The following is a 15,100-nucleotide window of genomic DNA, read 5'->3' as shown; positions in this document are numbered from 1 at the left end:
CCGCGGGGAGGGCCCGGGCTGCAGGTGGGGCGCGCGCCCGACCGCCGGGGCTCCCCTCTGAGCGGCCGCAGCTCCCGCTCCTCCCGGGGGGCCCGCCCCATCGGCGCCGCTGAGCCCAAGGACGGACTGACAGACAGTCCGCCCTCCCCCGATCATGACGGTCCCCAAGGAGATGCCGGAGAAGTGGGCCCGGGCCGGGGCGCCCCACTCCTGGAGCCGAAAGAAGCCCTCCTGGGGGACAGGTAACGGGAGGCAGCGACCGGCAGCCCTCCCGAGCCCATTGTCCCTCTCCCGCCCTCACGTTCGCTTGTCCTCCGCCTCCCCCGGCCTTCCCTGGCCCGCTCCTCTCCAGACCCGGAGGTCCTGGCTCCGAAGGGTCCGGTCCCCGACTCTCCCTCGGCAGGGCCTTCGGTGACTGCGCAGGGGTCTCAACCCCGGCTGTCCCCGTGGGAGTAAGTGGCATGCAGGGAGAGAGCGCAGCGCTCTGGGAAGGCAGAGGACGCAGTGCCGGGTCTGAGGTTTCGTCGCTGCAGTGTGCTCTGCAGGGGTCTGGGGGACGGAAGGGTCCTGGGTGCTGCTTTTGGCTCCAGGACGGGTATAAGGCGCGTGCTGGCCGCCTAACCGGGATGCAACCCCCTTTTCCAGCCTGTGGTCACAGTGACCCTGGGAGTGGGGGCAGAGCCCTTCACGGGATGCCCGCATGGTCTGTACCTGAACTCGCTAACAGCTCCAGGTCTGCGGGGGGTTCAGCGGGGGTGCAGCTCATTTGTCACTCAGTGACAAATGTGTCGTTTGGGGGAAATGTGGCAGGTGGCACAAGGAAGGTTACGGTCAGAGAGCGGTGGTCTCCAGCGTGTCCCATCCCCCGTCCGTCATCTCTGTCTCAGTCTGCATGACCCACATCCCCGACCCCCCCTTCTACTTGAAGATGAGCTTTAAAATAAGGTGATGTCATTGTGGGCCAGTCAGAAGCTGCTGCTGGTGACATGTGACAAGCGGAGGCTCCTGTAGGGGGGCCTGTACGTGGGGCTGGGATGCTGCCGCAGGGCCTTTCCAGGACAGGGTGACTCCCCGCCCCCGCCCCAGGTTAGCGGGGCACAGCACCAGGGCTAGATTTGTAGGGGTTCCCAGGGGAAGGCAGCCTCGCGTCTCCAGCCTTGGGGTCCTGTGGGGATCCCAAGACGGTCTGTGCCTGAGGCATGAACTGGAGGGGTGGGCGAGGAGCTGAGTGCCCCCGGTGGAGACCTTGACATTGCGTGAGGAAGGGCTGCGTCCTGTCTCGCCCATGTCAAGCCCGCAGGGCCCAGCGGTCAGGCTGGTGGTGAGAGGCGGATCACGGGAAGGGTGTAGTGACACCGCAGGCGTGGCGCTAATTCCTTAAAACTAGACCGTGCGTGGGAAGAGCCAGGGGAAGAGCCGGGGACCCTCGGTGGGATCCCGGCAGAGCCGGGCGTGGCGCTGACCGCGGACCCCTCTGTTGCAGAAGAAGAGAGGAGGGCGCGGGCCAACGACAGGGAATACAACGAGAAGTTCCAGTATGCGGTGAGTGGCTCCCCCGAGCTGCGGGGTGCAGTGCAGGGACAGCGGGCCGGGCGCGGGGCTGACCACGGGGCTGACCGGGAGGGCGCTTGGGCCGGGGGAAGGGCAGCCTCCTCCATAGTCTGCGTCCGCTGCTGTGCTGGATTTTCATGTCTTCGCCTGTCAGAGAAGGGGACACATTGGTCCCCTGAGACTCGCTTCTCTCCTGCCCTGTCCCCCTCCCACCCCCGTGGTTGCCGGCTTTTGGGGGCAGAGGCTTGGGGCGGCGTAGATGGAGGAGGCAGCCTCCGTCTGGTTCTGGTTCTGGTTCTGGGGTGGGGTCGGAGCCGGCCTCATCATCTTCTTTCCCACCTCCATAGAGTAACTGCATCAAGACCTCCAAGTACAATATTCTCACCTTCCTGCCTGTCAACCTCTTTGAGCAGTTCCAGGAAGTCGCCAATACCTACTTCCTGTTCCTTCTCATTCTGCAGGTACGTGGCCCATGACAGACCCTTTACAAGTCACAAAGCCAAAACAGTGGAGGAAGAGCAAGGTCTGGGTGACAAGAAGGCACAGGGCGGGGCCTCAGGCATGGGCTTCTCTTTCTCCTTTGCAGCTGATCCCGCAGATCTCCTCCCTTTCCTGGTTCACCACCATCGTGCCTTTGGTTCTCGTCCTCACCATCACGGCGGTCAAAGATGCCACCGATGACTACGTGAGTGGTTCCTTCGCCGTTCCTTACCTGGTCTGGCTAGATGTGTGCTGTCTTGGCCGGGTGAGGGGGCGGGGCGGGGCGGGGAGAGAGCAGATCTGTGAACAGGTGTGCGCAGGTAGTACCCGGCGTTCCGCCGATGGGCTCCGTCCTTCGGGCAGGAGAAGGTGTCTTACCTCTCTGTCTCCTTCTCTTCAGTTCCGACACAGGAGCGATAACCAGGTGAATAACCGTCAGTCTCAGGTGCTGATCAATGGAATGTGAGTGCCTGTTGGAGGCCGAGGGCCTTGGGGACGGAAGGGGTCCCCTGGGGACTTCCGTGGCCCTGACGCAACTCCCCTCTGTCTCCTCGTCGCCCCAGCCTCCAGCAGGAGCAGTGGATGAATGTCCGCGTCGGCGACATCATCAAGCTGGAAAACAACCAGTTCGTGGCGGTAAGGGACCAGCCGCCCCCCAGGCCTGCGGGCGCTTCCTTTTCTTTGGCCCAAAGGGACGAGTGTCGCCGGCTCCAACACCCGTGGAAGCAGCCGTTCCCGAGTGGGAAGCGCTGTGTCACGAGCATGCGTGAGGCTGGCTCCCTTCTAGCCACGCACGTCCTCGGGACCGAGCCCAGCGAGGGCGGTGGTGGGGGAGCCCGTGGGGTGTTGGCCGCTGTGCGGGGTCCTCACGCGGTTTTCTCTGCAGGCGGACCTCCTCCTCCTGTCCAGCAGCGAGCCCCACGGGCTGTGTTACATCGAGACAGCGGAGCTCGACGGGTGAGTCACACACCTCTCCTGCTGCCTTCGGGCTAAAAAGCTTTTGAAAGAGGCTCGCGGGTCTGCTTTGCACCTGTGGGGAAACGCGGGGTAAGCGAGACTTAAGACTTTGAGCGTGCAGTAAGGCTCGGGGACCTTCGGGGACGCGCATGGTCAGGGGCTCCCGGGGGGGATCTGGGGGAGGGCAAGGGAGCCAGGACGCAGGGACACTCTCCTTCCAGAGAGACCAACATGAAAGTGCGCCAGGCCATCCCGGTCACCTCGGAGCTGGGGGACATCAGCAAGCTCGCCAAGTTCGATGGTGAGTGATCCTGGAGAAGTGGTGTTCGGTTTGGGCTTTAAACTGCCCTTCTTCCTCTCGGCTGCTGGTCGCTGTGAGCATGCCGCTCCCTGGACTCTCGTGCGGTGGGGCGGAGGGTCAGGAGTGCTAGGTGGCCGCCGCCACGTTTGAATCGAGGGTCGTTTCAAGAGGTCTTCCTTGCTGCACGTATTGACTTGCAGCTTGTCCTTACTCGGAATAGTGCCGAGTGCTCCTTCTGGCAAGACCAGCGCAGGGTGTGACTACAATGCTCTCCTGCCCTCCGGTTGTGCCCCCCACCCCCCGGGTGGCCAGTGTAACTGGTAGAGGAGTGTTTCGTCCACACTTTCTGTTTCTACAAATGTGGGCATGAGTCAGTGGGGTCGTGCTACACCCAGATCTCCGCAGCCGGCCTTTCTTTACCTGTGAAGTTATCATCGTGATCTGAGGCCCCCGTAAATATTAACGGCCTCATTCTCTGTAAGAGCCGCATAAGGTTCCGTAGCATCGACCTGTCGCAGTTCATCCAGCCCTTCCCCCACCCCGTGGTTTCCAGTCTTTTGCTGCAAACGATGCTTCGGTCAGAACTGCTGTGACCCATGCTGAATCCTGTAGCCTAGAGTCCCCAAGTGGGGTCGCGGGGCCCCGAAGTGGGGTCAGTTCACAGTCCCCCCCGCCGCCGGCAGAGTGTGTGCGGGCCCCCTGTCTTGTGGCCGTGCCATCGACGGCCCCTGAGCGGTGGCGCCCTCGTCCCCCCTCCCCCCACCGTCCAGGTGAGGTGATCTGCGAACCCCCCAACAACAAGCTGGACAAGTTCAGCGGCACCCTGTACTGGAAGGAGAACAAGTTCCCCCTGAGCAACCAGAACATGCTGCTGCGGGGCTGCGTGCTGCGCAATGCGGAGTGGTGCTTCGGCCTGGTCATCTTCGCGGGTGAGCCTCCTGGGGCCGAGGGAAGGATGCGGGAGCGGTGGGTGCAGCGTGCGAGGTAACCGCCCCCCAGCCCCCGGGGCAGAAGCCCGGAGGCAGCCGGGGTTGCTAGGTGGCTTTCCCAGCCCTTCCCCGCCCCTTCTAGGGCCTGACACTAAGCTCATGCAGAACAGCGGAAGGACGAAGTTCAAGAGAACCAGCATCGATCGCCTGATGAACACACTGGTGCTCTGGGTAAGGCCCCTCCCCCCGGTCTCCCTGTGCGCCCCTCTCTCCTCCCCCGGGCAGGAGCCAGGCTTCGGGTTTTGGCTGTAGAGTCACTGGCGGGTCAGCTTCTCAAAGGCAGTGTTTATTTCAAGCCCCTTTTAGCCTTGGAAGATATTATTTTTAAAAACCTTAGGAACGTGCGTGAATCAACAAATTAAAGGGAGCTGAAACAAGTCTCTCCTTCTCTGGATTCCAGTGATGACGGTGCCGAGAGCAGCATGTGACCTTCTGTTTGCTCTCGCTGGGGACAAGGAGTCCTTCATGGGGATGGAGAGGGAACGAAAAGGGAAATTTCCATCTGGAGGATGGAGCCTGGGGCTTTTCCCCTGACTTCCAAGGGGGAAGAGTCCCAGAGGAAAAGTTTCGGTTGGTTTTTGGTGATTCCTGAATCCTTCTCTTGTTGGGCTAGAAATCTGAGCGCCTCGTTGGCTTCTCCTCCCTTTCTGGTGCCCCCACTGCCTGCCGCCTGTCCGCCCCCCACGCCAGCCCTGAGACGGTGTCTGCTGGCCCTAAAGCGTTTGCAGAAACCCAGCCTCGGGGCCGGCGGTGCCTCACAGAGGCGGCATCGCCCCCTGGTGGTCCCTGGGCGCCAGGGCGGCTCCTGTTCTGCTCTGGGGCTAACAGGAGCAGGGGCTGCCCTGCCGAGAGGTGTCTGCAGCGGGACCCTGGCCTGGATGTTTTCCTTTTAACCTCGGAGACTTTCTTAGGATCCCTCTGCAAGGACTCCGAGCTTTATGAGACTTTTGGCTATGGAGAAATCTACGTATGATTTGTTTCTCTGGTTGAAAACAAGTGAGGGGCAGCTTTTATGAGATAATGGACTTGATGGAAACCCAGCGGCCATCGGCCTGCGGGGGCTTAGCGCTGCAGATGGGCGGTTCCGGCAAGCTGCTTGGGCGTGTGGGAAGGGGCTTGGCCCTCACCTGCCATCCTCGAGGCCTCGGAGGGCTCCAGGCTGTGGGGTCGGGGGTGGGGAATCGCACGACCATTTCAGCTTCCCCATCACACAGATGGGAACAGTGTTCGGAGAGAAGGCCACGTGACGGTGGCAGACGAGCCTGTCACCGGTCTGGGAAGCTCGCTCTAGAGCGTGCCACCGGTTTGAAGGCGCCCGAGCTCTCGAGGGCTCAGGCACGAGCGGCGGCCTTCAGCGACGCCCTGGGTTCCCTGAGCGGCAGCCTCAGCCCCGCTTCTCCTCCCTCCCCAGATCTTTGGGTTCCTGGTCTGCATGGGGGTGATCCTGGCCATTGGCAACGCCATCTGGGAGCACGAGGTCGGGACGCGCTTCCAGGTTTACCTGCCCTGGGACGAGGCAGTGGACAGTGCCTTTTTCTCCGGCTTCCTCTCCTTCTGGTCCTACATCATCATCCTCAATACCGTCGTGCCCATATCGCTCTACGTCAGGTGCGTGCCTTCTCCGCCCGGGTCCCCGCGGAGCTCGGGTGGCCCCCTGGCGAGCTCCCCTCGTCCGTGGAGGTGAAACCCCCGAGAAGCAGCAGCACAGCGCCCCCTCCTCCCTGTGCCGTGAACTTTCAACTCTGTCTGCAGAGCTAACTCCGCCAGGCTCCTGGCCCCTTGGAGTCGGAGGGGGCCGTGTTGATTTGTCTGGCACGTGTTTACGGCATGCCGGCTCTGCGCAAAGGAGCTTGTTAGGTGCGTGGCCTGTGGGAAGACGTGTTAGGGGCGGATCTCCCCTCTGGGAGCCTCAGCCTAGCAGAGGAGGAAACGTTAACAAACAGCACGGGACGTGGGCTATAGAAGTCGCCCCACCCACATACAGCCTTGTGTGCACAGCGAGGGGACAGAGATGCAGGGCGTGGCCTCTGCCTTCAAAAGCAGCAGGCGGGGGTGTGGGGGGGGATACAAACGGAGTAAGACACCGAGGTGCCATGCGGGAGGCCCGTCGCTCCCCGTGCAGTTAATCAGGGAGGACCTCTCTGAAGAGGTGGCTTTTGCCCTGGGCTTGAAAGTAAGGCTCGGGCAGAGGGCCGGAAACAGGGCTTGGACATGGGAACCTGGGAATGGTGGGGGAGCAATTTGGCTGCGGGCGGAGAGCTGGCCGTGCGTGTTTGTTCCTGATTGTAGAGGGCCTTGAGTCTTCGCCTCTGGCCTTTGTACTTTAAAGGATTCTTTGTTAAAAAAAAATGTAAAGAGTACTTTAGGAAGTGCTGGCAGGCAGGGCTGTGTGGGAATAGGACTGGGGAGATAGGGTGGTGGTGGCAGAGAGGTGTTAGCGGCCGACTGGTGATCGTGACCGTGATTGTGACCGTGATCGTGACCGGTAATCGTGACCGTGATCGTGACCGGTAATCGTGACCGGCGATCGTGACCGGCGGTCGTGACTGGCGATCGTGACCGTGATCGTGACCGTGATCGTGACCGGCGGTCGTGACCGGGAAGCGGGACTGCGGAGGTGAAGAACGGCCGGAAGGAGAGGTTTTCTTTAGTACTTAGAGCCAGCACTGGAGATAAGGGACCTGCAGCCTTTTTAAAGAACTGCTTCCTGGACACCTCGGAACTTCCTGTGCGCCTCTGTTTGTCCATTCGGGTTCCCCAGACAGTCCTTGGGTCTCCCCACGGGCCCCGAGTCCTAGTGCTGATGGCGGTGATGGAAGGTAGAGTTTCTGTGCTGAGTGTGTTCAGCTGGTGCTTTCCTAGGGCGTCTCAGAGGTCCCGGGTCTCGTCCTGCTGTCTCGTGAGTCACGTGACCTCAGGCACAGTTGCTCGAGGCCTCGGTTTTCTCCTGGAAAAGGGGAATGGCAATACTTGGCCCACTTTCTTCATGGGAGTATCTTGATAGAAGATATGCGATTGGAAAATAGTTTAAAAATTAAGTTTCAAGTACCAGGTGGCTGTATGTCCATCGCTGTTGCTGTAACTGATGCTTCGCTACCAACTGATGCTCTCTCGCTTACAACCTAATTTTCCCCCGATCTTTGGGCTTTGCTGAATGTGTTCCGTGTCTAAGCCTAAGACAGTCTCGGTAGCTGCCCAGGAGAGTTTTCCTTCGAGTCTCGTCGGGTTAACGTGTGTTGGGGGAGGCGGGAGGGGGCTTGGTCAGCCGTGTTTGGGGAAAGGCGATGGAGGTGTTTCCAGCCAGCTTGTTTCGGCTTCTGACGGCAGCTCCGGCCGGGTCAGAGCGGGTGCCGGTGTGGCCCCGTCACTCGGCTGCGCTGCACCCAAACGCAGGGCCCTTTCTGAAGCTCTGACAGTCCGTCTCCCGAGGTAACGCCTGGCGAAGCTGCGGGCCTGAGTTCGCCGGGGGGCGTCGAGGGCGGCACGCCGCTGTGCGGCGGCCTCACGTCCCAGGCGCCTGCGGCCCAGCTCCCTTCAGAGGCGGCGTCGCACTTGCCACAGCACCCTCACTCACTCTCTCTCTCTCTCCCCTCCCTCTCGCACTTTCTCGTTCTCTCTGCACGGTTTCTCTTATTAGTCCCAAGGTAAGAACTGGCCGAGCGCCCTGTCCGCAGCCCCTCGTCCCGCTGTCCTGTGCCGTCTGCCCCACCCCCGCCCGGCCCCCTGCACCTTTTTTGTCTGGACAGCATTAGAGGGTCGGGGTCGGGGGCGTGGACTCCTGTGCCGCCCCCGTGGCCGGCCGCCGGCAGGCTCTCCTCGCCCTGTCCGCCCAGGCCTCTGGTGTCCACTCCGTTCCCGCCCCCGCCCCGGCCGCGGGCGCAGCGAAGGCCCGTGGGGGGGGGTGCGCGCCCCGCCCCGCCTCACGCCCTGTCCCCCGTGCAGCGTGGAGGTCATCCGCCTGGGCCACAGCTACTTCATCAACTGGGACAAGAAGATGTTCTGTGCGAGGCGCCGCACGCCGGCCGAGGCCCGCACCACCACGCTGAGCGAGGAGCTGGGCCAGGTGGAGTACGTCTTCTCCGACAAGACGGGCACGCTCACGCAGAACATCATGGTCTTCAGCAAGTGCTCCATCCACGGCCACAGCTACGGTAGGCGGCCCCGGCCCCCCGGGACGGAGGCAGGGCTAGGCCGTCGCTGTCTCGGCGTCCGGCGTCTGCGGGGCAGGAGGGCCCCCTCTGCGCCGCGTGGGGACACGGGCGCTGACCATGCTGCCTGTCCACTGCCGACACCCTGCCTCGCTCTCTGCCCTGGCAGCGGGGCCCCTGGCCGGTCCCAGTGAAGCCCCGGACGCTGGCCCCTGGGCATCCTGGCCGGGCTGGACCCGCATTGCCGCTCAGGGGCCTCGTGAGTCTGCAGTGTGACCTCAGTCTTTTCAGCATGGCCTGTGGCAGTGGCCTGGTGGCTGAGCGTCAGCCGGCGTGGGCAGGGCCTATGGTGTCTGACTTTCACCGTGTGGCCTCGTAACCACTTTCTGTCCTAACCCCGGCCTGACGACCAGTGTGTGGCCGTGTCTGCTGTGGACGCCCCAGGGCCCGGAGGCTGCCCGGGAGGCCTGGGCGGGTGCGGGCCAGGCGCTGCCCCGGGAGAGAGCGGGCAGGGCTCATGGGGACCAGCCTGGGGAGCGGCCGGTCCCGTGACCTTCAGTCCTGGGGTCCTGAGGGTCCAGGGTGCCAGGTGCCACCTGTCCCTCGCGTCACAGTGTGAGTGTGTGACGTTTGCTCGGCGGGGGGGTCCTGTGCTGCAGCCGTCCCCCGGCTCTGAGCTCTCACGTTGCTTCTCCTCTGTCCTGGCCGCGGCCACCTGTCCCTCGCGTCACAGTGTGAGTGTGTGGCGTTTGCTCGGCGGGGGGGTCCTGTGCTGCAGCCCGTCCCCCGGCTCTGAGGGGCTCTCACGTTGCTTCTCCTCTGTCCCGGCCGTGTGTAGGGGACGTGTTCGATGTCCTGGGACACAAAGCGGAGCTGGGAGAGGTAAGGCCCAGCCTCCACAGTCACTGTCTGTGCCAGTTAAACACAGGGTGCCTGGCCTGTGACGGTCGGTGTAGTTAGGGGTGACGTGGAGGCTGCTTAGAGACACGGAGATTTAAAGGAAGAATTGGTAGCGGTGGGAATTTTTTTTTAAATTCTATTTTTATTGACTGACTGATTTTAAAACAACACAGATTTATTCTCCTGCAGTTCTGGGGGTCAGAAATCCAAAACGAGTCTCACAGGGCTGACATCAGGGGGTCGGCAGAGGTGGCTCCTTCTGCAGGCTCCGGAGAGGGTCTCTTCCTGTCTGTTGCAGCTTCTGGAAACGGCCCCGGGCCTCGGCCTACGGCCCCGTCACCCACCCCCACCTCGGCCTCCACCGTCACAGCCCGACTGACTCTGAGACAGACCCTTGTTTTGTTTTTTTAAACTTACTTTCCGTTATTTTTATTTTAGTTTACGTTTGTTTTTAGATTACAGTCGATGTTCACAATTACATTAGTTTCAGACATGCAGCGTAGCGGCTACACACTGCGGTAACGCAGCAGCGGGAATTTCGAGGTCCAGGAGCTGGAAGGGCAGGGGGCGGAGGAAGGGGCGGCCCCTCCCCCGGGGTGACCCCCGCCGACCCACTCCCGGCTCATTGCCCTCTTACCTGCCCCAGAGGCCTGAACCCGTAGACTTCTCTTTCAATCCTCTGGCCGACAAGAAGTTCTTATTCTGGGACCCCACCCTCTTGGAGGCCGTCAAGACGGGGGACCCCCACACGCACGAGTTCTTCCGCCTCCTCTCCCTGTGTCACACCGTCATGTCCGAGGAAAAGAATGAGGGTGAGCACGCAGCGGACCTGCGCCCTCCCCGCCTTCCCCTGACCGGCCTGGGGCTTTCTGGCTGGGGCTCGTGGCCAGGAGGGTGGCCACTTACGCCCTGCGTGTTCCCCCTCCCCACCCAGGGGAGCTGTACTACAAAGCCCAGTCCCCAGATGAGGGGGCCTTGGTCACCGCAGCCAGGAACTTTGGCTTTGTGTTCCGCTCTCGTACCCCCAAAACCATCACCGTCTGTGAGATGGGCACGGCCGTCACCTACCAGCTGCTGGCCATTCTGGACTTCAACAACACGCGCAAGCGGATGTCGGTCATCGGTGAGGCCGGAGCGGGTGCAGGGGGCTCGGGGTGCGGACGTCGGTCATCCGCGAGGCCGGAGCGGGTGCGGGGGGCTCGGGGCAGACCAACGGTCCAGAGTGGGTGGGGCATGCGGGGCGACCCTGCCAAAGGGTCGAGGTTGGGCTCTTCGCAGGCCTGAATCCCTCTGGGCTCCCCCTGCCCCCCAGTACGTAATCCAGAGGGGAAGATCCGGCTTTACTGCAAAGGGGCTGACACCATCCTGCTGGACAGAATCCACCACTCGACCCCGGAGCTGCTCAACGCCACCACCGACCACCTGAATGTGGGTGTAGGGCAGAGGGTGGGGTGGGGGGCTGCGGTTCTGCCCCTCGTGGTTGGGAGTGGGGAGGGGTGACTTTCTTGGCTGTGCCTCCAGGAGTATGCGGGGGAGGGGCTCAGGACCCTGGTGCTGGCCTACAAGGACCTGGGGGAGGAAGACTACGAGGAGTGGGCGGGCCGGCGACTCCAAGCCAGCCTGGCCCAGGACAGTCGGGAGGACCGGCTGGCCAGCGTCTACGAGGAGATGGAGAATGACATGATGGTACGGGACGGGCCCCGGCTGAGCAGGGTGGGGAGGGCGCGTGCCGGGGGCTCATGCCAGGGACGCTTGCGGTATTCCAGCTGCTGGGCGCCACGGCCATCGAGGACAAGCTTCAGCAAGGGGTTCCGGAGACCATCGCCCTCCTGACGCTGGCCAACATCAAGATCTGGGTGCTGACCGGAGACAAGCAAGGTGAGATGCCGGCAGGGCGAGGACGTGGGGCAGAGCGCGTGCCGACCCGGTCGGGGGCCTGCTCACTGCTCACGGCTCCGCGTCCTCTCTCGGTAGAGACGGCCGTGAACATCGGCTACTCGTGCAAGATGCTGACGGACGACATGACGGAGGTGTTCATCGTCACCGGCCACACGGTCCTGGAGGTGCGGGAGGAGCTCAGGTGAGCAGGCCGGGGCGGTTGGGGGGCTTCCGGAGCCCGGGGCCCTGCTCCTGCGCTGGGGGACCGCAGTCTCCTCCCCGCCAGGAAAGCCCGGGAGAAGATGACGGCCCTGTCGCGCGCCGTTGGCAACGGCTTCACCTACCAGGAGAAAGTTCCTTCGTCCAAGCTCACGTCCGTCCTGGAGGCCATCGCCGGGGACTACGGCCTGGTGATCAGCGGGCACAGCCTGGTGGGTGCTCCGTCCTCGGCGCGGCCCTGTCTTTCTGCGAGTGCTTCTCTGCGTGTGGCTTTCGCGTCTCGCCTCGTCCCCGCGGCTTCGGAGGCGCTGGGTCCCTGAGGGCCTGGGCGGCGCCGACTCCCACGTGTCGGCTCTCGTGTGCCGCAGGCCCACGCGTTGGAGGCAGACATGGAGCTGGAGTTCCTGGAGACGGCCTGCGCCTGCAAAGCCGTCATCTGCTGCCGGGTGACCCCCTTGCAGAAGGCACAAGTGGTGGAGCTGGTCAAGAAGCACAGGAAGGCCGTGACGCTCGCCATCGGCGACGGGGCCAATGACGTCAGCATGATCAAAAGTGAGTGGGCCGCGCAGGGGGGCGGACAGCGACGGGCTGGGGGCCTGGGGCGGGCAGGCACGCGGGGGCGCTGATGCACCTTCCTGCTCGCACTCCCGTCCCTGCAGCAGCTCACATCGGCGTGGGCATCAGCGGGCAGGAGGGGATCCAGGCGGTCCTGGCCTCCGACTACTCCTTCTCCCAGTTCAAGTTCCTGCAGCGCCTCCTGCTGGTGCACGGCCGCTGGTCCTACCTGCGCATGTGCAAGTTCCTCTGCTACTTCTTCTACAAGAACTTCGCCTTCACCATGGTCCACTTCTGGTTCGGCTTCTTCTGCGGCTTCTCGGCCCAGGTAGCAAGCGCCTTGTCCGCCGGCCTGTCTGCCTCTCAGTTCTTTGAGGGCAGGGACTGTGTCTGTTCTGCTCCATGCCCAGTCCTTCAGGGCTTGACTGTCATCGGGTTCATGCATTTAAAAAAAATGCTCATTGAAAGAGTGGAGGGGGAGTTCCAGAAAACTCCCTGGGGTGCCACATACGCCGGGTCAGCCGCCTTCCTCTGCCTGGTCCGGGGTGCAGGGCAGCGCGTTCATGCTTCTGCCCCCCCATTCTCTTTCCAGACCGTCTATGACCAGTATTTCATCACCCTTTATAACATCGTGTACACCTCGCTCCCGGTCCTGGCCATGGGGGTCTTCGATCAGGTGCGGGGCAGTCCTGTGATGGGGCGCGGTGGGGGGACGGACAGTGCAGGGGAGGAGTCATACTGGTGGCAGTAGGCATGTGACACTGTGGGCCCCAGGGGCAGCCCTTCCCGCTGGGCAGCGTATGGCTGCTCCTCCCAGCTGCAGCTGACTTGTGACTTCCTCGGGCTGCCGAGCGCGGACCCACCAGGGGCAGCTGTCTGGAGTCTGGGTCTGGCGTCCAAGAACTTAGAAGGGAGGGGCCCGCCCTGAGCATCCCGAGTCTGGGCGGCAGCTGAGGCCTCCTGTGTGACCCACCCCAGGACGTCCCTGAGCAGCGGAGCATGGAGCACCCCAAGCTGTACGAGCCAGGCCAGCTGAACCTGCTGTTCAACAAGCGTGAATTCTTCATCTGCATCGCCCAGGGCATCTACACCTCCGTGCTCATGTTCTTCGTCCCCTACGGGGCGTTCGCCGAGGCCACCCGGGACGACGGCACCCAGCTGGCTGACTACCAGTCCTTCGCGGTCACCGTGGCTACCTCGCTGGTCATCGTGGTCAGCGTGCAGGTAGGAAGCAGTCCAGGAACTGCACTCGGCGCTGGAGAGAGTGAGCGTCCCTTCCCCGGGGCTGCTCTGGGCGCCGCCCTTCTGTTTTGGGGCTGATGGCGCTTCTGCCCGTGACAGCCCCTGCTTTTTGCAGATCGGGCTGGACACGGGCTACTGGACGGCCATCAACCACTTCTTCATCTGGGGCAGCCTGGCCGTGTACTTCGCCATCCTCTTCGCCATGCACAGCAACGGGCTGTTCGACATGTTCCCTGACCAGTTCCGGTTTGTGGGTGAGTCCCCGTCACTTCCGGTCTGTGGATGAGTCCCCGTGGCTCCCTCTCGAGCCACTGAGGGACCGCAGCTGTTGGGGCTCCTGGTGGGTGGCCCGCCTGCCCATCGCAGGCGTTTGCTCACCACTCCTTGTGTTCCGCACGGTGCCGGCGGGGGTTGGGAGTAGCTGGGTGCATCCGACCCAGGCGCTGGCCTCGGAGTGCGTCCACGTCCACGGAGGTGAAGAACAGCCCTGCCGGGCTGCAGGAGGCCAGGGCTCCAAGGGAAGCCAAGGGGTGGCTGGCGTCGTGGTCAGCAAAGCGACTGCTGGTGGGTGGTCGGGGTAGTCCCACCTCGGAGGCTGCCGAGAATCCGGTTCCAGGTCACCGAGCTGGAAGTGCGAAGGCCCACTTGTTCCTGGGGGCCCCTGAGCTCCAAGCAGGGCGGGGCAGGGACCCCCTGAGCAGCAGGGGAAGGGAGGCTGGAAGGCAGGATGTTGGTGGTATCAGAATGCCATGCTCTCAGGTTGCATCTGGCTTGCCAGGAACCTTTTTTTTGAGACAAGAAAGGGGAATGGCATCCAAGGATTACTTTAGCGAGAAGCAGCGGGCCGTGCTGGCCAGCGAGGAGGCTGCCGTAGTGACCCAGCGTCAGGCCGTCCGAACTGGCGTCAGGTGCCCGTGGTTGGGAGGCAGGAGGTGAAAGGTGCATTTGCAGGTCTTGGCATTTTCTTGAGGTCTTTTCATTTGTTCGTTTAGCGGGCGTTCGGTCAGCGCCTACCGTAGCTCGCCCGTTACTCGGGATGCGGAGATGCTGCGGTTAACAGGCAAAATCCTCGCCGTCCTGGGTTACGTGTTTCAATGAGATGAACAATGTACAAGTTGACAGATACGATGTCTAGAAATAATAAGTCCTATAAAAAACATCAAGCAGGGTCGGGAGGGAGAAGAGTAGACAGCAAAGAGCTCTCGAAGAAGGGACGTTGAGAAATCAGAGTAGGGAGGGCACGATCCAGGAAGAAGAAACAGTGATACCGAGGCCTTCGCTGGGGCCGCACGAGCGCCATCGGCAACGGAAGCACGTGCACGTGTGTCTGCGTGTCTGTGTGCGTGTCTGTGTGTGTCTGTGTGTATCTGTGTGTGTGTCTGTATATCTGTGTCTGCGTGTCTGTGTGTGTCTGTGTAGATCTGTGTCTGTGTGTCTGTCCACCCCTCCCTGTGCGCGTGCGTGCACATACACACTCAAAGCTGGTGTGTGTGTGCGTGTGTGTGTGTGTGTGTGTGTGTGTGTGTCTGTGTGTGTAGGAAGTGGAGGTTGCGGGGTAGGGACAGTGTGCATAGTGAGGTGATGAGAATTGGCCCAGTTTATTTAAGTCCATATGGTTCAGAGTGAGAACTCTGAATTTTAATCTAAATGGAGTAGGAAACCGTTGGAGGGTTTTGAGCAGGGAAACGTCAAACGGATTTATGTTTTTTGAGAGCCTCTCTCTCTGTTCTGTGGGTAATAAAGTGTCGAGGGAAAGCTGGCGAGAGTAATCCAGGTGAGAATGACGGTGGCTTGGAATACAGGGAAAAACTAGAGAATTCCATAGGTATTTTGAAAACGGAGCCAACTGCTTGGATGAGCCCTTTGCGAGAGAGGTCAAG

At 62.1% G+C, this 15,100-nt stretch overlaps 1 protein-coding gene across 1 annotated transcript in view; it reads left to right on the top strand.

Moving 5' to 3' along the window:
• ATP8B2 (ATPase phospholipid transporting 8B2) overlaps positions 1-15,100 on the top strand; it is a 31,057-nt gene that overhangs the window by 12,274 nt on the left and 3,683 nt on the right. Inside the window, exons 3-27 of the mRNA XM_006923662.3 lie at positions 170-242; positions 1,484-1,542; positions 1,899-2,012; positions 2,138-2,236; positions 2,432-2,493; positions 2,595-2,667; positions 2,918-2,988; positions 3,210-3,289; positions 4,060-4,218; positions 4,361-4,449; positions 5,690-5,886; positions 8,221-8,429; positions 9,265-9,308; positions 9,973-10,138; positions 10,261-10,449; positions 10,639-10,754; positions 10,848-11,012; positions 11,093-11,204; positions 11,301-11,406; positions 11,491-11,635; positions 11,792-11,975; positions 12,083-12,306; positions 12,571-12,654; positions 12,957-13,202; positions 13,336-13,474. Coding sequence (XP_006923724.3) covers positions 170-242; positions 1,484-1,542; positions 1,899-2,012; positions 2,138-2,236; positions 2,432-2,493; positions 2,595-2,667; positions 2,918-2,988; positions 3,210-3,289; positions 4,060-4,218; positions 4,361-4,449; positions 5,690-5,886; positions 8,221-8,429; positions 9,265-9,308; positions 9,973-10,138; positions 10,261-10,449; positions 10,639-10,754; positions 10,848-11,012; positions 11,093-11,204; positions 11,301-11,406; positions 11,491-11,635; positions 11,792-11,975; positions 12,083-12,306; positions 12,571-12,654; positions 12,957-13,202; positions 13,336-13,474 — 3,205 coding nt within the window. The remainder of the gene's footprint in view (positions 1-169; positions 243-1,483; positions 1,543-1,898; positions 2,013-2,137; positions 2,237-2,431; positions 2,494-2,594; positions 2,668-2,917; positions 2,989-3,209; positions 3,290-4,059; positions 4,219-4,360; positions 4,450-5,689; positions 5,887-8,220; positions 8,430-9,264; positions 9,309-9,972; positions 10,139-10,260; positions 10,450-10,638; positions 10,755-10,847; positions 11,013-11,092; positions 11,205-11,300; positions 11,407-11,490; positions 11,636-11,791; positions 11,976-12,082; positions 12,307-12,570; positions 12,655-12,956; positions 13,203-13,335; positions 13,475-15,100) is intronic.

This window comes from Pteropus alecto, unplaced genomic scaffold, assembly GCF_000325575.1.
Source record: "Pteropus alecto unplaced genomic scaffold, ASM32557v1 scaffold49, whole genome shotgun sequence".
Taxonomy (NCBI): Eukaryota; Metazoa; Chordata; class Mammalia; order Chiroptera; family Pteropodidae; genus Pteropus; species Pteropus alecto.
The sequence above is the reverse complement of the archived record's forward strand: the minus strand, read 5'-3'. Positions and strand labels throughout refer to the sequence as shown.